Source organism: Furipterus horrens, unplaced genomic scaffold (genome assembly GCF_987537825.1).
Source record: "Furipterus horrens unplaced genomic scaffold, mFurHor1.1.pri manual_scaffold_1, whole genome shotgun sequence".
NCBI classification, from domain to species: domain Eukaryota; kingdom Metazoa; phylum Chordata; class Mammalia; order Chiroptera; family Furipteridae; genus Furipterus; species Furipterus horrens.
In genome coordinates this window covers 203,634,920-203,655,318 of record NW_028327171.1, presented here as the reverse complement: position 1 = coordinate 203,655,318, position 20,399 = coordinate 203,634,920, and the positions used below count along the sequence as shown (strand labels likewise).

At 53.8% G+C, this 20,399-nt stretch overlaps 1 protein-coding gene across 11 annotated transcripts in view; it reads left to right on the top strand.

Moving 5' to 3' along the window:
* TNS1 (tensin 1) overlaps positions 1 to 20,399 on the top strand; it is a 215,614-nt gene that overhangs the window by 110,713 nt on the left and 84,502 nt on the right. For 9 of the 11 annotated variants that reach the window (XM_090283613.1, XM_090283595.1, XM_090283605.1 and 6 more), the window contains exons 1-3: positions 11,990 to 12,143; positions 16,811 to 16,860; positions 18,970 to 19,150. In XM_090283613.1, the coding sequence (XP_090139739.1) occupies positions 12,057 to 12,143; positions 16,811 to 16,860; positions 18,970 to 19,150 (318 nt within the window). In that variant the 5' untranslated portion in view covers positions 11,990 to 12,056. Of the gene's footprint in view, positions 1 to 10,174; positions 10,217 to 11,006; positions 11,058 to 11,989; positions 12,144 to 15,580; positions 15,644 to 16,810; positions 16,861 to 18,969; positions 19,151 to 20,399 lie in introns of those variants that run through there. The other 2 variants (XM_090283637.1, XM_090283620.1) reach the window with 2 other exon arrangements.

The window sequence follows — 20,399 nt, the reverse complement described above, 5'->3', positions numbered from 1 at the left end:
CATCTGGTAAGAGGCTCCACCCACATCAGCATGTAAATTCCATGACCAGGGATTTTTATCTGTTGTGGTCATTGCTGTAACCTCACTGTCTGGCACATAGTAGGTACTTAATACGTGTTTACTGAGTGACTAGAAGACAGGTATTCAGCCGGATGCCTGGAGCAGATGAGTTGCTCAATAAACAGGACTGCTGATGGGTGGCGGGGGTCTGCTGGGGGGCCTGCCTCCAGCTGGGAGCTCTGTGCTGTCCCCAGGGAGTGGGAAAGTGGCCCAGGGGAAATGGGAGAAAGTTTGGCTCCCCCGAGAGCACTCAGCACCTGTTTCCTCACAGTAGGCGAGGCAAATGCTCTGAGCAGGTTCACAAGAGGGAGGAAAGGGCGGGCTGTATTTTTCCTTCCTTTTCCATTCTCTGCCTCCCCTTCAGCCTCTGCAGGGCTGGATTCAAGCCTCCCTGCCCCCTCCCTCTTGCCTCACACTGTCTGTCTGTCTGTCATGCTTTCTTTATGTCCCCAGCTCACCCATTTTGCTTAAATCCTACCCCTGCCCCCCTGCCCAGGGATCAGGACCATATCATCCTTGGGCACAGAATTTTGGCCCAACCTCTGGGCCCTGCCAGCCAAACACATTTTCCAGCCTGTGCCAGGCCAGCCGGGGCAAAGTGGCTTAATCTTCAACCAGTGTTTTCGTCTCTTACTCAACAGATGTTGCCTAAGGCCTTGAGTAGAAGGGTCCTAGGGTCACCTCCCTCCTGTGGGGTCCCCGGGTGGGGGCAGGATGGAGAGGGGAGAGGCCTTGTTTGCCACGGACACACCTGATCCTTGGAAAGAGCTGAAGCAGCTTTTCTCAACTTCTGACAAATAAGCATCAAAAGGAATTTCCCAAGGGCGATAGCCAAATGGAGTGGCCACCCAGGCTGGTTGAATGTGGAGCCTTCTGCACATGCAGCCTGGCACCCAGGGGACCTGGATGACTGAGGGAGAGGACCTGGCCCCATGGAGGGTGCTTAAAATGTCCTTGTGAATCAGGGGTCAGGGTGAGGAGTCTGTAGGAACAGGAGGCGAATGGGGAATGGGAATGCCAGGTTGGTCTCACCTATAGTAGGAATCAGAGCAATAAGGAAAAGTTAACCCTTGTATGGAACTTTCGATTTGCCCCCCTTTGTTTGGCAAGCTTTATAGAAATGAACTCATTTATTCTTCATGATAATGCAGTGAGGGAGGTGCTGTGATTATCCGACATCACTGAGGAAGACCTGAGGTCTAAGACCACAGAGACAGTCAGAGGGGCACCTGGGATTTCAACTCAGCTGTCTGGCACCTGAGAATCCACCCTCGTAGCCACTGAAAATGACAAATGTCACTCTCACTAATGTCACTCTCACTTGTACAGCACCTGGTTTTCAAAGCCCTTCCCCTGACGCTGGGGCCATCGGAGCTCATGGTGCCTCGTGCGCAAGCCTGGGCAGGTGTGAGCCCATCCTGGGTAGGCGGGAGGAGCACGTTGTGCAGAGCTGCAAATGGGCTCAGAAGAGATTGGTGACAGGTTCCCTGTCCCACAGAGTGGGGTTTGGGGCGCCTGGTTCTCCTTTTTCCCCAGGTGCCTCTGGTGCTTGTGCTGATGTCAATACCTGATATTTCAAGAGGCCTGTAGATTTCTTCCGCTGAATGGCACCAGTCACACGTTCACCTACCTAGCTTCTCTGCCAGAGGGTCTGGGATTTAGGGGAGGGTCTGTTTATCCATCCACCTGCCATCCATTCTACCAAAAAGCATTTCCTGAGTGCCTGCATGGTGCCAGGCACTGTTTACGTGCTGGAGCTGTGGGGCTCTTTCCTGCCAGAGCCAGGCCTTCCACAAGGCAGGTGGGCCTGGATCAGGCACGGAGTCACAGAAGTGAGAGGACCTTAGATGCTATCTAGTCAAATCCTCTTTTAAAGACAAGGAAACTGAGGCCCTGAGATTGAAAAGCAAAACAAAGCAACCTAATTATATTTTTGTTGTGGTAAAATACACGTAACATAAAATTTACCATCTTAAACAGTTTTGAAGGCACAGTCAGTGGTATTAAGTCCATTCGTATCATTGTGCAACCGTCACCACCATCTGCCTCCAGAACTCTTCATCTTGTAAAGTGAAAACTCTGCACCTTTTAAACAGTAACTGCCTCTTCTCCTGCCCCTGACAAGCACCGTTCTGGCTCTCAGTACCTCATCTAAGTTGAAATCATACAATATTTGTACCCTTGCGGCTGTCTTATTTCACTTAGCATGATGTCCTCATTGTTCATGTGTGTTGTAACATGTGTCCGGATTTTCTTCCTTTTTAAGGCTGAGTTATATTCCATTGTGTGTATACACCACCTTTTGCTTATCCATTCATCTGTTAGTGGACACTTGGGTTATTTCCACTTTTTAGCTGCTGTGTGTAATACTGTTGTGCAAATCAGTATATAAATATCTCTTTGAGTCTCTACTTTCAGTTCTTTTGGTATATACCCACAAGTAGAATTCTGGATTATATATATGGTAATTCTCTTTTTGGGAGGCGGGGGGGCACCATACTGTTTCCCACAGTGATTATACCATTTTATTCCCACCTAGAGTATACAAAGTTTCTAATTTCTCTACATCTTCACCAAAACTCTTTTTTTTTTTTTTCAAAACTCTTTATTTTATTTTATTTAGGAAAGCCATACTAATGGGTGTGAGGTGGTGGCCCTAAATTTTCAAATGACATTCCCGAGAAGCCCAAGAAGGTCTGGGCGAGAAGGCACCTTGCTGCCTCATGGAAGCCAAGAGGCTGTGAGTTACCTGATCCTGGGAGAGGTGTGGAGCCTCCCAGGCTGGGACTGCCTTCTTGCCCTCCATCTTGGAGAGTGGCTAGTGATCACTTTAGTTAGTTTGAACTCCAGGCCCTCATGAATGTCATCTGAGGGCACTGAGTGGCTCACAGGCATCCATCTTTGGGAGACTCTTGAAAATGGAGCAATGCCAGGAGAGATGAGTCTGAGAGAGCCTTGACTTTCAAAGAGGAGAGCCAACTCTGGGCAGTGCCATCCAAAGAGGATTCCCAGAATGGTGAGTGGGTTGGAAATTCCAGTTTGAGCAGCAGTTAAGAGTGGCTTAGTCCAGAGAGGGAAAATATTGGGGGTGGGGGGAGGTGCAGAATCAGAGTGAGAATGTGTTGAAGGACAAATTGGCTTATTTTCTGTTGCTTTCCAAAGTAGAGCCTAGTTGGTAGAGGTTCTTATAGAGAGAAGGAAGCTTGGGTTAAAGAAAAAGGAGCTGGATAGCTCATTGGTTAGAGTGTTGTCTCAGTAATGCAAGGGTTGCGGGTTCAGTCCTCAGTCAGGACACATGCACAAATCAACCAATGAATGCATAAATAAGTGAAACCACAAATCGATGCTTCTCTCTGTTCTCTCTCTCAAATTAAAAAAAATAAAGGAAAAAAGAAAAGAAAGGAAAAAGCTCTCTAACACCTAAAATGGCCCAACGGGGCAATCTGTGGGAGTCGCTGTCTGTCACTGGAACGCATACATACTCACTGACAACCTGTTAGGGGTAAGGCAGGTGCTGATGGGATGTTCCCTCCCTGGGAAGTCCCTGGGTGGAAGTCCTCAGGACTTGTTGAGGTCCTGCTCTTGGGCTGGACTCTGAAGGACCACGGTCCCTGGAGGTTAGAGCACCCATAGATATGTTGACCACCTGCCCTATGACCCCCGCTAGGAGAGGCCCCAGTCTGGTGAAGGGCTTGTCCTTGGGGAACCATGCTCAGGAGGAAGAGAGAGAGCTATACTGTGGAAACAGTGCTCGATTAGGGGGCTCTGACCAGAGGTGACCTTGGGGTCCAGGGAAGGAAGCCATCAGTTTGTGCTTTGATGGTTGAGGAAGTCTGTCTCCTGTTCCAAGTCCAGTTTAGGATTTGAGGAAATGGAAAAGAGAAGGGAAGGTGAGAGGACCTTTCAGAAGGTGGCAGGGCTGAAACGGAGAAGGGGCAAGTCCTTGGTACATATTACCAAGACTGATGGGGATCACAGCAAATCCAGTGTCCTTGCTCGGGGGGGGAGAGGGCCAGGCAATGTTGTCTTACCTTGGTGCTCTGGCTGGGGTGCTGGGGGGGAACAGCCTGAGTGCCGGAATGGAGGTGGGAATAAGCATGGTGTGTGCGGTGGGCAGCGAGGAGGTGTGAACAGAGGCTGCAGGTAGGGGAGAGAGGGAAAGGCAGTGGAATTCATCCAAGGAGGAAGGGGCCACTTAAGGGAGGAGTCCAAAAGTCATATTGGGGAACTTGAACTTGATGAGCTAAGCACTAAGAGCCAGGATGAGTCCTTGAGTGGGGAAATGACCCAAAGCACGGTTTGAGAGCGGGGAGTCGGCTGCCAGCTGTGGGGTGTGGCTCCGTGGTGAGGGGGCTGCCAGGAGGAGTGCTGGGGAGACCAGGTTTGGCTGGTAGATGCTCAGGGTGGGGTGGGGACCAGAGAGGCCTGGAGGAAGGGCCTGGGAAGCAGATTCCTAGTTCCCTGGCAGACAGGTAGGAGAGCGGCATCCAGTAGGGTAGGTGGCAGGAGGGGATGACAAATATGCCAGCCTGGCTGGAATTGCTTGGGGAGCGTGTGTGAGCCAGTTGGGTGGAGTGCCCGAAGCCTCAGCCAGGAGCTGGGTGCTGGTCCCTCAGGGTGAACTGAGAAGAGCCTGAGGACAGGAGTGGGCTTGCCCAGGCCCCTCCCGCAAGGGTGCAGGGAAAATTAAGCATCACATTTCATTTAATCACATCCAGCCTGTTCTTTTTCTCTGATGGCCCCGGCCTGGCTGGAAGAGGATGTGGTCCCTGGAGCAACTTCACCTAATCACTTGGGGGACCCTGGCTACTGGCTTCCCCTTCCTCTCCCACCCTGGCTGGGCCTGGCCCTGCCTGCTCCATGCCCTCACTCCAGCCCCATGCCCTTATGCCCCCATCAGCTTCCCCTTCCAGGATGGTGGGAAAGAACATGCAGGGAGGGGTGAACACAGGCTTTGAGGTGCAGACCTGAACTCATATGGAGCTGCCCAGCCTCCCCGGAGACTCAGTTTCCTTGTTTGCCAGAAGGGGTTCAGCATGCTCCGTCTGTGGCTGCTGAAGCCACTGCTGTAGTCATTTTTGTTTTTATCTGCTGACGGTCCCCCCCAGACAGTCTGTGGGGTGTGCCGTGTGCCATCCTGGTCACGCCCCCTCTAAGTGCCCAGTAAATGGTGCTGTCCTGCCCCTCTCTTTTGCTTTCAGCCCCCTCCCTTCATCTGCTTAGGGTTCTATTTTTAGAACAAGTGAGCCTGGAATAACTTGCTCTGGGTCCTGGGGCTGAGGACATTCCAGCCCCCACAGCCCTACCCGCCACCGCCCTTCCCCTCCTAACAGGCAGCGCTGCCGGTGACCTCACAGTTCGTCGCCATGGCAGTAGATGTGATGTCACGGGGTCTTTTTGCCCTGAAAACCTGCCCAGATTCCAGGCCTCCCAGGGGACAAGAGTGGGGAGAGCTGGAGGGGTGGAAGAGGGGAGGGTGTGAGGAATTTCTGGACGGAATGTTCCTCTGGAGGCTGAGTCCAGCATTCTGCGCCAGCCCCTCCCCCCAGCCCCAGGCTTGGGCACCTCCCCCCACCCGCTTTGGCCCTCTCTCTTTTCCTTCCTCCAAAACAGCAGCCCACAGATACATTTTTTCCCAGCCCACCCTCCCTGCAGGCCACCAGCATGTCCCACTGTGTGACCCTCCAGGCGGTCATTTCAGCCACCCCAGCCTCTGCAGAAAGGCTCCTGCTGGGGCCCACACAATTGGTGGTGGGTAAATGCAGGCTTGGAGAGGGCATGTATGTCTTTTGGGAAACAAATCGAGAAAAGGATGTGCAGCCTCCCTTATCCACCCTGGGGTTCACAACCACACATTCAGGAAGTTCTCTCTGATGCCTGATCTCAGTCTCTCCTACTGCAGCCCATTCCCTCCTCTTCCTATGGAAGTGTATTGAAGATGTCTCTTCCTCTGGAGGACCCGAGACAATTAGTCTTTAAGTCTCAGAAAGCTTGTTTCCAACAGGAGGGCAGTTGATTTAAGGTGAGGAGGAACTGAATGGAGATGATCTCCAGGGAGAGGAGACGGAGTGAGAAGGGCTGGATGTAAGGAGCAGGGTTCAGATACCAGCCCCCTCACCTACTAGCTGTGTAACCCTCAGCCTTCTCAACTGTAAAATGGGTTAATGCTTACCTTGTGCGCATTGGTTATGAGGATGGCTGTGAGGGTTGGTGATCACGGAAGCAAAGAACCTAATACAATGCCCAAGGCTACATTAACACTTAATGAGGAATTGTTGTTATCACGTTAACATTACGAAAGGCATCTCCAGACCAGGACCAGGGAGACGTAGGCCAGTGAGGCACCCGGGGTGCAAAATTTGAGGAGGGATTGCTCTCAGGATTGTGCGCATGCGCTTGGAGCCTCACCCCAGTCCCTGCCTTGCTCCAGAATCCCGGGTTTGAGATCCTAGAATAGAGTGGCTCTCGAAGAGCAAGACTTGGTTGTCAAGTGGCACCAGGTCCCAATGCTGTCACCTGTTCCTGAGCTGCATTTGAGTTGTCCTGCCTGGAGGCAAGGGGCATTCTGGAAGACCTCTGGTGGGGCTATGGTCCACTGCCCTCAGCTTTGGAAAGCCCGGGTCCATAAGAGCCAGGTTTTGTCCTGGGAGTGGGCAATGGAAGGGGACAGATGGGGACAGTTCCTATCGGGATTCTATCTGCTCCATCCTTCTGCAGCTGAGCCTCAGGAGGAAGGAAGAGAAGAGCCTGCAGGGAAGTGCCCAGCTGACCTGCATGCAGGCTGGGTGGGGACGGGGCTGAGGGGCTGCAAGGTGAGCTCAGCAGTCGGCCTCAAAGACTGGTGCCAACCCCAGTCCTGCCATTAACTTCACCCTGAGGGGCACCTCAGCTTCCTTATCTGTGAATCAGAATGTCTGAAGTCCCTCTCTGAGCTGTTCTGAGGAGTGGTGTATAAGGATGGAGGTGTGTTTGGGGGTTGGGTGTGTCTGTGTGCTGAAGGGGGTCTGTCAGCCATTGGAACTCTGGGGCTGCTCCCTCAGGAGTCCACAGCTCAGGGTGGCCTGTGAGCCTCCCTACAGCATACCCCAGCCTCCCTGCAGGGCCTGGAGCAGGCTTGACCTCAGGGGAGAGCCACCCTCATGTTACCAGTCCCTGGCTTTTTTCATTCCCAGTCCACCCGGAGCTGGCAGTTCCTGGGAAACAGAGAAGCAGCACTTCAATCCCAGGAGGACTGGGGTGGAGGGGAGGGGTGAGGAGCTCAGCATGCATGCTGGGCCGTGTTTGCAAACACGGCAGGAAAAAAGCTGGGTGTTTAGGTCAAGAGGGGTTTTTGGAAATTTTTAGCTCTTCAGAAAGCATCTTGACCAGTAAGTTGAAGGCATCTGATGGCTGGCAAGCGTTCTTCTGTGGCCCGTCTCCAGCTGGCACAGGGAAAGTGGGGGGGGGGGGGCAAGAGGACGGTGCTCAGATGATTGTTGGCAGGAAGGGAAGTTTCTTTTACACTGCTGAGGCCTGTGGTTTCCAATATTGACTCCAACTCCCTGGTCTGCTTCATGCCAGACAGGGGAGGGGTGGGCAGGGGGGTCAAGGTGGGGCAGGGTGGGCCATGGGAGGGCCTGGGCAGTGTGTGGGGTGGAGAGGGTAAATAACTGCCAGCATTTACTGAGCATTTCCTAAGTGCCAGGCCCTGTTCTAAGTGCTTTATGTGCTTCCTCTCATTTGATTCTTACAACATAGATCCAATCCGTCCTGTCGAGGAGCTGCAAGGACGACGTGACCTGCTTGAGGTCACACGGTTAGCAGTAGAGAGAGTCAGGATGTGGCCCTCGCAGTCTGCTGCCAGTGCTGTTAGCTTAGACCGGTGCTTCTTAAAGTGTCACCCCAGACCTGGAAACCTGTTAAAAATGCACCTTCTCCGGTCCCTCTAAAGGTCCACTGGATCAACTGCCTGGGGAGGGCCCAGCACCTGTGTGTCGACAGCCCTCCAGGTGTTTCTGAGACACACTCAAGTTCAAGGCCCCCTGGCTCACCCTCTGCTCTTCGGGAGTCGAGGCCTCCTAGGAGTCTTCACCCAGAGCAGGACAAGGGCTCTTCAGGGCCTGTAATAGCCTGGGGCAGCCACTTTACCTCCAACTTCTCCATCTCACCCCGCTTCGGTCCTTTCTGAGCCACCCTACCTGGGGAGGCTGGGTCAGCAGACTGTGAAGAATGAGGGCTTTGAAGCCGGGAGAGCTGGGTTCCGATCTCAGGTCTGCTCTGTAGCCTCTGCATAGAGACGGTCCCTGCGATCTGCCCTCCAGGATTGTTCCTTCTCCCCCAGGTGGCCAGAAAGGAGGCAGTCCGGCCCAGCCTGAGGTCTCCACAGGAGCCTTACAGAGCCCTGGACTGGAAGAGACAGGTGGGGTCCGAGGGCCAGGATTTCCCGGTGGGCTCATTTGCCCAGTGCCCAAAGCCCTGTGGCTCAGGAGTGGGAGCTCTGGGAGGTGGCTGGGCGAGGATTAGGGCTGGACTGGGAAAGGGTAGAATGTTCATCTTGTCTCCTTAGGAGCCGTCTTCAGATTTCAAGTTAGTGGACCTGGGGCTGGAGCGGCCAACTGATGTACCTTCCCAATTCCTACCCCATTCCTGCACCCTGTCCTTTCTTATCCATCCCCAGCTGCCTTGGCCCTGGAGGTTTCATTCCCTGGAAGGAAGCTCTGCCCTCAGCCACCCATTTTCTAGGCAGCAGGGGTAAAGTCTGGGCCATTTCCAGAAAGAGTGTGGCTGTCTGCAGCTCACCTGGCTTTCTTCCTCCATGTCCGTCTTGGCCCGCTTCTTGCTGGTGCCAGAACCTTTCAGTGGTCATTCTGTCAATTCCTCTGTCTTTAGACACAAAAAGCTCAGCCCTCAGGTCCCGGAGCTGGGGATAGGGCAGGCGTTTCCTATTCAGAGACACTCTGTCTTAACCTGGCCCACGTTCATCTCAGCAGAGGCTTGTTTCACAACCTTGACAGTTGGGCTCATGCCCTTCTGCATGGTTCAAGGACACCTTTTAACCACTTCACTGAGTTGGAAATGGAGCTCTAGAAACTGTGGTCAGGAGGTGGCCTTGGATTGGGAAGCTTCTCTCCTGTTTTAGGGGAGTCCTAAGAGCCCACTTTTAAGGATGCCTTTAGCAGAAAGCACTTCTGTTGGGCCGGGGAAGAGTGGCACCAGGGTGAGAGGCAGGATCAGTCTACAGGTGTTTATCAGTGGCCTGCTCTCCATTAATCACAGTTGCTGGCATTGGGGATATGGCAACTGAATTGGTAAAAATGCTGCTTTGAATTTGTTTCGGAGGCCGGCGGGATAAGAATCACAAATAAAACAAGTCATATGCCTATGATGAGATTATTCATATGTCAATGGTCAGATAAGTGGCACAGACAGAAAGACTTTCTGTAGTTGAAAGGTGGGAGAGAGAGCCCTCCTTGCTGGGGTCTTTAGGGAGGGCTTCATGGAGGAGGAGAGCTTGTAGGGAAAGAGAGGAAGCTGTTCCACAAGAAAAGGGCTGGATATGGGAATCAGTAAGGGAGTCTATTGGTCAGATCTCAACGGAGCCAAGCTTTGAGCATGAAAACAGGTCTGAGGGGGCAGGGCCAATGGTGCGAGATCTTGAAAGGCAGAGTTAGGACTGAAAGGCCTCCCATCCCGGGCTGCTGCGATGTCTTACAAAGGTGGAGTTCAAATCCTGTTGTCCCCATTAGTAGTTGATGACTCTGGGTCACTCATTTAACTTGTGCATATCTGTAAAGTAGGACTCAAAAGTCATAATGGTATCTACCTCCCAGGGTTCTTGTCCTGAGTGGGACAGCATTGATGGAAATTCCTGGCGTGTCAAAACAGTTACTGTTCCTTGCTCCTTATTCTTGCCTGAGTCAGGGACTTGGGTGAGGTGTGTCAGACTGGATGTTTATAGTACCAATAGGATGCTTTTTGTTTTCCAAACTGTGCCCCTCAACTTGGGGACAGCCACGTTACATCTGAGTCTTGCCTCAGGAGGCATTCTGCCCCTCCTGGCCACCAGCCTTGGAGAGAGAGCCAGTCGGGGGCTGTATGTCCTGAGGTCTCACACTGCTTTCCCCTTTGTCTACAGGCTATCAACACCGAAAGTGCACCGAAGAATGTAGAGGACACGGTGAGTGACAGTAGGCGAAGCCTGGTGACAGGGAAGAGCCTGGGGAGGCTGGAAAGTGGAAGATGGATGTGGGGCAAGTGAACAGATATGTTTGGGGACATCCTTCTGGAGTAGATATGGGGAACTTGAGGGAAGTGGTGTGGGCCAGAGTGATGTTGGAGGCTTGGAAATGGATCGCTGGGGAGCTGGGCAAGTGGAGCAGGAGGAGCAGGGGTGGGAGTGGGGAGAGAGAGGGGCCAGTGGTTAAATGTGGGTTTCTTTATTAAATATGTAGAAATTGAGAAAGCCAGGCAGATCTTTCCAGGTAGATCTTTCTGACTCAGCAGAGAGACAATTTCCTCAAGGCTGCATGGAAGAGGAAGAGGAAGAGAAAAAAATCAGTGGGTTCTGTGGTGGGGAAACTGAGGTTAGCAGCAGAGAGGCATCTCTTAGCAATGGCCAGTATTGAATGGATTGGAATGGAAGACTTGGGTTTAAATCCTAATTCCTCCAAGCTCCTGATTATGTGACTGTACACAAGTCACGAGCCTGTCTGTGCCTTAGTTTTCTCATCTGTAAAATGAGAATAATAATATTTCCCACAGTTGTCATGAGACACAGAGAAGAGGGTTTGATTAGCTCTGGGAGAGACCTTTAGTGGACAACGAAATGTTAAACAGTCAAGTCCCCCCCAGGCCCTTCTGCCAACCCCCTCACCCTCAACCCCTGCCAACCCAGCAGGTCCTAGACCTGGTGCCTTTTGATTACTCTTCTTGACTTCCCTCTCTGACTGCCTTGTCTCTATCTCCAGGGAGAAGGAGACTTCCGGAGTAGAAACACTTGGAAAAGTCTTGAGAAAGACGTAAGTATGGGGAGGGGGCAGAGAAGGATGTGGCTGGGCCCCTGGTGCTCCTAGGGAATGGGGGTGGGTGGCTCATGTCTCATATCCGTCTTGCTGGATGGGTGTCCCTCCCTCCTCTCCAGAAGGGCAGGCAGGAATTGTCCAGCTTGGTTGCTGACCTGGGGAGGAGGGGCCGGGATGGTGAGCAGGCCCCTGCTACTTATACACTGGGCCTCAGTTTTGGTCTTGGCCTCCAGCTCAGCTGGGTCCAGAACTCATTTGCCCATCACTTTGCCAGGGTGGGAGTGGGGAGAGGGGTGGGCTCTGTGAGGCCTGGCTGGGTGGTAGGTGAGTAGTCACTAATATAAGGGCAAGGGGAATGGGCAAGCCTGTAGCAAGAGGGACGAAGGGCAGAGATGAAGAGGGACTCTTGAGCCCTTAGAGGGTCATGGGACCTTCGGGGATTGCAGGCTCTGCCTCTTTGGAGAGAGAAGTCTTTGAAAATGGCAGAATTCTTTGTGTGGCTTAAGTGCCATTGATTCAGGAGGAAGCTGGAAGGAGGGCCAGCTGGTCCACCCTGCTCCTCCTGCCATGCATTTTTGGTGGAAGTCAATAAGCACATTCCTTAAATGGAAGGACCCCAAAAGGGGCAGAAGGGGCTCTCCCAGGATCCTGCTTAGCGCAACGTTTATGTTGGGGCTTGTCCTCATACCCCAGGAATAGATGCCCAACAGAGCTGGGCCTTTCTCTTTCTCCACTGCCCTTCTGGGACAGTTTGCCCCTCTCCTGGCCCCTCCATCCTTGTCCGCCCTGATCTGCAGAGGAACAGGGAGTGGTTTTGGCGGTTGGCACAGGGGGAGCTGTTGATGGCATGAGGCCCTATCATCTGACAGCTGCCTGACCCACAGTGGGGAGGGCCCCAGAGGGAGGTGCTGGGGCAGCAGGAGGCAGCTTCTGCAGGCGGCGGCACTTCTGTGGTGAGCCCACCGCCACTGCCACATTGCCCTGGGGCCGCCCTGCATGGCAGAGGCAGAGGTGGAGGCGGAGGCGTCCTCCAGGAGCGGCAGGAGCATGCCTCTCAGATTAGTGGGGAAGGCTCTATTCAAGGTATGGTGGGCCCTGTGGGCATGGAGTACCCATGTTGGGGAGGAGACCTTGTTTCAGTCTGTGATGTTTCTGGGGCTGGGGTGCAGGGGAGAAATTAATTTTTTGTGTACCAACTACTGAGGATTAACTGGCATAATGCACAGAAAGCATATGCTATGTGCTCAATAAATGGTAGCTATTCTTATCTTATGACTGTTATTTTGACTGTGGGCCAGGAGCTGAACTGGGTATTTTTGGATCCTCATGACATCTATAGGGCAGGTGCTGTGACCCCATTTTGTAGATAAGCGCACAGAGGCTTGGAGGGGCTCAATGACTCCTATGCCTTGTTGATTTCTCCCTAGGACCATTGCTTAGATCTGGCGTTACCCAGGACTCACAGCCCTTGGCGGGGAGATAGGGTGATGGTGTGTGAACCAAGACTTTGAGCCAATGGTCTAGAAACTCGTATAAGTTAAGTCCTAGAGCTACTGCTCCCACAACCCCAGCCTGGTTCAGATAGATCCTGCAGTAAGAGAGAGAGAAGTTAGACATCATGAAGAACTTTTTGACACAAGGGTGTGTATGACTTTGGTCCTGGGGAGTGGGTAAGGGCGGTGTCTTGTCTGGATATGGGGGAAAGGACAAGATGAGTTTTGGCTGTAAGTCTAGTGTAAGGAGCGCATGAAAGGCTGAGTAGATTCCAGAATGGCCTGTGTACTTCAAAGAAAGAAAGGAAGCCTAAGGTTTAGGTCCAAGACACCTGTTTGGGGTTGGATGACTTCACGATGATTGAGTCAGTCCCGTGTCCAGCCAGTGGACTCTCCTGCCGTCTGCCCCAGGTGAGGGGACCCATTTTCAAGGCAACACAGTGGAAGCTCTGGGCCTGCTGGTGTGATAATATGCCTGTTTGTTGAGCTGTTTTCCTGAGTCTGGCCCATGGCCCAGGATTCAGGGCAGGAATGGCTGTTTTCCTCTGGTGGTTGGTGTGTGGCAGAGTTTGTGGATGGTGTGCTGTGTCGCACTTTGTTGTGGAAAAATCCAGGCTGGTGGGCAGGAAGCAGAGAGGAAGGGGTGTGGCTGGAGGGGCTGGTTTAAGTGGGGGGGAGGGTGGCCATAGCCCCCAGAGGAGACATAGGAACGGGGATAGGCTCCTGACGTAGGTTCATCACCAAATCTGGCTGCCTGACATGGCCCCTGGTGTTGCTTACAGACCCTCCTCCCAACTGTGTCCCCTGGGAACTGGGGCTCAGGAAACAGCTTTTCTTTTGGTCCAGAGCTGTTGTGTTTGGTCTGTGGACCTCAAAGGAAGGCAGGACTCTTCCCACACAGTGGTTGCTCTGACCAACCCCACCCAACTCCCTGCGTTCCTGCTTCTTGCTTATGGTGGCGAAGAACGTGGATAACAGAGCCTCGGGTCATAGCCCTTGGGTACTCAGGAATGGTGAGGGGTGATCAACAGTGGGGACCAAGGCAAAAAGAATTGGCTGGATCTGCGGTAGGAAAGGCGGCGGTTAGACACCAGGAAGAACTTACGGATAGTAAGAGAAGTAAGACCCTGATTTAGGGAGGCTGTGGAATTTTCTTTGGTGGTGACCTTTCAGCAAAGAAGAGACTACAATAGGGGAGAGTTCTTGGTGCACAGGGAGTTGTATCAAAAGTCCTATTATTGATCTTTGTCCTGGGAGGGGCTGGGAGGAAGTTCAAAACCATGTGAGTCAAGGGCTTTGAGAGCCTCAGTGAGGAAAAGAATGGGAATGACAGGCAGACAGAGAGCTTATTTTTCTTTTCAGAATAAAATCTTTAAAGAGCCCTCTGGTAGTTTTCTCTAAGAGCTCTAAGTGAACAGGGAAATGATGTGAAATCGCATGAGACTGTGCTGGACCCATTTTACAGGTTGCTTAGTAAGACCAAGGGCTTGGTTGACATGTACCTTTCTTCATAGAATATAAACTCCCTGAGGTCAGGGGCTTCTTCTCCTGTGGTCCCTGGTGCCTAGGATGTTGCCTGGTGCCTGGGATGTTGCCCGGCACACAGCCTGCAGCACTCAGTGGAAGTGTCCGGGAGGCGGGAGCATGCACAATGCTGGGTGGCAGGGATGACCGCATCGTGCCACTGTCTCCCGGCCCTCTTGAAAAAGGCCTGCATGATTAGGCATGCTGGAGAATGCCCGTTCCTAGCCTTGTGTGTGAGGTCACCTGTGTTTTTTGTGCATTAGGTTGTGTTTGCTCACATGCCTCTCCTGCCTGCGCCCCCCACCCCCCCCACCCCCCGCCGCCCATTTGTGGTTCTCTGGTCCTCCCTGTGGCTCCGTGTCCACCAAGACTCGGATGTGTCACTCGTGCATGTCTGCTTTCTGCCAGTGAGCGTCACATGCACCCAAACTCTGCAGAAAACAGGAAGCCCTGTCAGTTAGAGGGCAGCACAGTGATTCATCAGGGGATGACCGTCCAGCTGCTCGTCCCCATCCTCTGTGGTGGGGTCTCTGTCCAGGGCAGCTTCCTCCCCTGCTTCCCCTTCTCTGGCCCGTCTGGTGGTGCAGAGCAGGCTTGGACTTTGTCTTCTCACCTCTGGAGGTGGCATGGCCAGACTCCGTTGGGGCCAAGTTTTTATTTATCTTCCCTGGCTTTTTTGGGGTGGGGAGGCTAAGGAATGTGGAGTGTTGTAATGTTGGGAAGTGGGGTGGGGAAACGGGAGCCAGCTCCCCTGTCCCGCTCATCCTTCTCACCCCTGTGCTGTGGAAGCTCCAGGCCCCGCTCGGCCCCCCAGTCCCCTTGGCACGAGCTGTCTCAGTTTCCCATTGTCTCCCTGTGCTCTCTGCACCTGGACCCGTGGTCCTGGCCACACCTCATGCCTTGGCTACAGCTGTGGCTTCCAGTTGTTTGAAGCAGCTGTGGCGGCCTCCTCCAAAAGTGGCTGTGGATCAGCAACAGATGAAACCCGACGGGCTATTTATAGCAAGGTGGCCCTGGGGCCTGGAGCAGGGCCTACGGCCTGGGGAGGCTCAGCGACTCCTCGTCAGGAACCAGTGGAATGGACATAGATGAAGTGTTGGCTTTCTGCGTTCCTCTGGGTGGGTAGTTTTGGAACAGCCTGGCTTGGGGCTTGAAAACCAAACACAACCCTCCTTACCGTTCCCCACCACCACCCCCGCCCCGTGCCTGACTCATGCAAGCCCAAGTCCTCAGGGCCAGGAGAGCTGTGGAGACAGAAACTTTCCGCCCCGACAGCCCCACTTGGCTCTTTCCTCCTTCTGCTGCCCGTGGAGGCTGAGCTGTTCAGAGCTGGGTGGAAGCCCAGGCAGAGGGGACGCTGGGCGCAGCCTCCTCATGGGCGGATGGATGGAGGGTCCTCATCTTAGCGGGGCTGCTGACTGGGCTCAGTGGGGAGCTGGGCCTCCAAGCCCACCCGCTTCCACCTTGTAGGCTCTGTGGGGCCTGGAGAGGGCTGAAGGGGGTTCCGGTTCTTGAGGGCAAGCCCGAAGTCTGAGAGTGAATCCTGCCAGTCGTCAGGACTTGGGGGTGAGTTGCTGTGGCCTCAGTTCCTCCTCTCATTGGCAGAGTGTGATCCCGCCTCCTCCAAGAGGTGGTTGCAACCAGGTGTTTGGGGAAGGCTGGTTTCTGGGAGACCTGGGGATGTTTGGGAAGTGCCAATGGGCTCACAGGGCTCCTCTGGGCCTGGGATTCTAGAAGTTGCATGTCCAGTTCTGCATCGTGCAAGGTGGCTGAAAGGATGGCGGCTGGTGGCAGAGGTGACGCAGGGCTTTGATTTTCTGTAGAGGCGAAGGTAGGATTGTGTCTCTAACTGCCCTTCTAGTTGTACTTGATGTAATACCAGTAGCAACATACATGTGCCTTAGATGCATAATTGCTTTTAACCTTCAGACAACCCCACTTTACAGGTGACATTACAGTGGCTCAGAGTGCTAAGTGATGCGAGGCTGCCCTCACCGGGCACTGTGGGAGTCTGAGCCTGAACTTTCCTCACGGCACCGTCAGGTGCCCCGGGACGTTTTGGACACCAGCATGGGGCCATTTGCCTAGTTTTGTGCAAGTCGACAATCCTGGAAGTGGGAGTGGGTGAGGGGGTAACCTACAATGGGCACAATTTGCTGCCTTCAGCGGCTCTCGGTTGGTACGCCTGATGCCTGGCTGTTCTTGTCTCTAAATGTTTGATTGAATGACTCGGTGCTGCTGCTTGAAAGAGGAGAAGTGTGGGTGACGGTGGCTGGAGGAGAGAGGCTTAGAGCTGGAGAAATGGGTGCCATCGCTCACCTTTCTTCTCTCATGCTTGCAGTCTGCAGTCTCCCCTTGGCCTGACCGTTGCCATGGCCGTGAATCACAATGAAATGAGTTTCCAGCGATTCAGTTTTATTGAGTGTGTGCTCAGTGCGAATGGCACCAGCCCAGGCGTGGTCCATTTCTGAGCACCTGGGCTGTTTTCCTTGTTGGGGGAAAAGAAAACCTGTCTCTTTGGGGGCTCACACGCACGCAGGCACACTCATGTGGAATTAGCATTGATTGCTTTGGGCTTTGGGCTGCTTTGGTGTTGGGGTGTCCGGGTGCCTGGGCTGGAATGTTGGCAGAGAAAGGAGAAGAGAATCTGTGTTTGCCCATGACCCTGACCGTGCCTGTGGACAGCTCTCTGCCTGCCTCCCCATAATGCTGCTTCTCTTTTCTCTTTCCCAGGGCTCCACCAGAGTCACCCCGAGTGTCCAGCCCCATCCCCAGCCTGTCAGGTATGCCTGGCTCTAGGGGACACAGGGTGGGGGAGTGCTGACAGTGAGGTCACTGTGAGAGTTCCTGGCAAGTCAGGCCTCTGGGTTTCCGAGACCGAACTGACAAGTCAGGCCTCTGGGTCTCTGAGACCGAAGTCCTAAAGCCAGTGGTAGGGAGCATGGGCAGACGCGAAAGCCGTAGCCAGAGGGCACAAGAAGAAACCTCTTGGAAGGGGTCACTTCTGAGTTCTAGGTGGAAGCCAGCCTTGAGCTGAATTTTTTAACTACTTGCATAATCTCATGTAGTCCCTGCAACAACCTTACCTGGTAAATATTTCATTCCCACTTGGCAGATGAAGAAACTGAGTTTCAGAGAGATGAGGTGACTTGCTTAAGGTCACATATAGGGGCACTTGGTGCCTTGCTGACACGGAGCCTCTTTTCCCTGTGGCCAGGCTCTCTGGTTCTCTGGCTTGGGCCTTTCCCTCCCTGCCTCACCTTTACCCCTCAGGCTCCAGAGATGAGTGAGAATTTGGCCCCAGAAAGACCGGAGCTAGAGAGGGCCTGCAGGCCTGATGTGCTCTTTAGAAGACCCCCTCCTTCTCTACAGCTGAGAACTGCCTTGAGGTGCACCTTGGGGTGGGTGGATGCTCAGTGCAGTGCTGAGGTTATGAGGTGGTGGCGCTGTTTTGCCTGGGGTAGGTAGGCGGTGACCTGAGGTAGGAAGTGCACCTCCAAAGGATGAGGAAAAGCTGGGGCTCAGAGCTCAAGTTCACACTGTGCTCCTTACTGCAGCCCACTGGCCCTTCCACCACTTCGTCCCTGTCATTGCCACCATGGAGAAGCCTCACATCGCCCCTGGCTCCCCCGTCTTTAAACCCCATATACACACTAGGGCTCAGAGTTAACCCAGGCCTATACTGGGATTCTGCCCCACTTGGCATCCTGGGCTGTCGTCCCCAGTATCGCCCCGTCACTTTGAAATACCCTGGTGGTATTCCTCCTGCTGCCTCTCCAGTCTCAGCTGTATCCCCATGGCAGTGAAAGGTTATCTAAATGAAACATGAGTGTTGGCCATCTCGGATGGAGAGGGGGGAGCCAGACACTAGGCTGCTGAGGGGGTAAGAAGGTGTGGGAGTGGGGAGCACGTGTGGTGCCCCCAGAAGCTACAGGTGGGCTTCAGAATGGAATTCCAGTGTCTCAAGATCCATTTCCCCTTCCCATCAGCACCCCAGTGGGCACCTTGGACCCTCCCCCTGGAAGAAAAGCTGGGTGAGGTATAAATGGGGCCCCCTACCCCCCTCATCCAGTGCCCAGCCCCAGGGGCTCTCCACCTCTCCAGGGAGCTCAGACGGTGCTGGGATGTCTGGGGGCCACCTGCCGCTGCTGCTGCAGCAAAGGCTCTGCACCCTCTGCTTCCTGGGCCCTTAAAAACCAGGGAGGCTACTGCCACGAAGCAGCCCCGGCAGTGGTAGGAGCTGCCAGAGGTGGGGAGAGAACCAGGGAACAAAGGGCAGGAGTTGGCCTGCCTCCGGGCAGGGCTGGAATGTATGCTGAGGTCTGGCTTACCTGGAGCCCGGGGGAGCATGTCACCTGAGCTGCCCCTTTCTCTGAGAGGCCTCCCTACCCACTGCACAGCTCCGGAGCCAGGGGAGGGCAGCAGAAGTCTCAGCCCGGGATGCTGGAGAGCACCCAGCTCAGCCTCCCTTTCCTCTCCTGGAGCTATTCCAGGACCCTTTGAGCCACTTCTGCCAGACCAGGTGGCTGCAGTGTGTCAGGAGGTACAGCTGGACTCCTGGGTGCCTGGCTTTCACTTCTGGGATCAAGGGTGAAGGCAGTGCCCACAGAATCGATGGAAACCTCCAATTGGTGACATCACTGTCTGGTTCTGACATGGTCTCTGAGGTCCTTACCAGATCCTGCCCAGCTCTGTTCTCTCCGGTGCCCCAGGCTGTCCTTGCTGACTACACTGGCCTTGCCGGGAGAAGCCTCTGGTCTTGGCTCTGGGTCAGGGAGCAGCCAAGCTCCCCTGGGTTGGATATGGCAGCCATGCACAGTCTGTAAGGGGTGCAGATGTCTATTCCTGGCCCTAGGGGGCTAGATTCTGATCTAGAACCCCCTCTCTGCTAGTCTCCCCAGAAACATGAGTGTGAGCCAGACCATGGAGGACAGTTGTGAGCTGGACCTGGTATACGTCACAGAGAGGATCATCGCCGTCTCCTTCCCCAGCACAGCCAACGAGGAGAACTTCCGGAGCAACCTCCGTGAGGTGGCCCAGATGCTCAAGTCCAAACACGGAGGCAACTATCTGGTGAGGATGAGCCTCTTGCCTGCTTTTCCAGAACCCCTCTGCCCTTTCTGCTTGCCACCCACTGCTGGTGTCCCAGCCCACCCACTCTGGGCCAGCTCTACCTCCTCTCTTCATTCACGTGCTCTTGGCCCTGGGTGTCTCTCATAGCCGGAACCTTTACTCCCACTCCGGTCCAACTCTGCTATAAGCAGTATCTGCAGCTGGAATGCAGCGTCTGGAACCAAGTTGTGTGTATGCGTGTGTGCCTGTGTGCACATGTATTGTATGCGTGCGTATGTTTTTTGCCCAGATATGCATGTGTGTGCATGCATATGTGTGCCCACATGCGTATGGGTGCATATGTATGTGTGTGCATGTGTGTGTGTCGATCAGGAGGACGGGCCCTGTTCCCACTGCCTCCACATATTTAATCTTCAGAACAGCCCTAGAAATCAGGTTTTGTTAGAGCTCAGAGAGGTGGGGTATCAGCTTAAGTTCACAGTGGCACCTCTGAGAAGTCTCAGGGCAGAGTGGTGGCAGAGTGCATCTTAAGGGACCTTGTGTTGCTAACCCTGGGATTGTACCTGGTCCCGGAGAATCACCTAACAAATGTGGATGAAGTGGCTGCCAGGGGTCTCCTCAATGTCAGAAAGGCCGGCCTGGGGGACTGGGCCAATCCTGGCCCCAGAAGCAGGCTCAGGTCCACTGTACAGGGAAGTGCGTGTGGACTGGACCCATGGCCAGACTGTGCAGCCTTGAGGGACTGCCCTTGGGTGTTCGAGCAGCTGTAGGAGACTGTATTAGGTCTCTGGGGTTGTTGTAATAAATCACCACAGACAAAGGGACTTAGAACAACGGAATTTAATTTTTCCCAGTTCTGGAGGCCAGAAGTCCATATCAAGGTGTTGGCAGGGCCATGTTCCCTCTGAGCCCTGTAGGGGAGCAACCTGCCTTGCCTCTTCCTAGTGGCTGGTGGCTCTGGTATCCTTGGTGACCCTGGGCTTGTAGCTTCATGGCTCCAGTCTCTGCCCCTGTCATCACATGGCCTTTCTTCTGACCTGTGACTCTCTGTGTGTCCTTTCCTCTTCTTATAAGGACACCAGCCATTGGATTTCGGGCCCACCCTTAATCCAGGATGACCTCATCTCTAGATCCTTAACTACTTACATCAGCAAAGGCCCTATTTCCAAATAAGGTCACATTTTGCAGTTCCGGGTGGATGTGAATTTTTGTGGGACACTATTCAACCCACTCCAGACACCCATGCGTC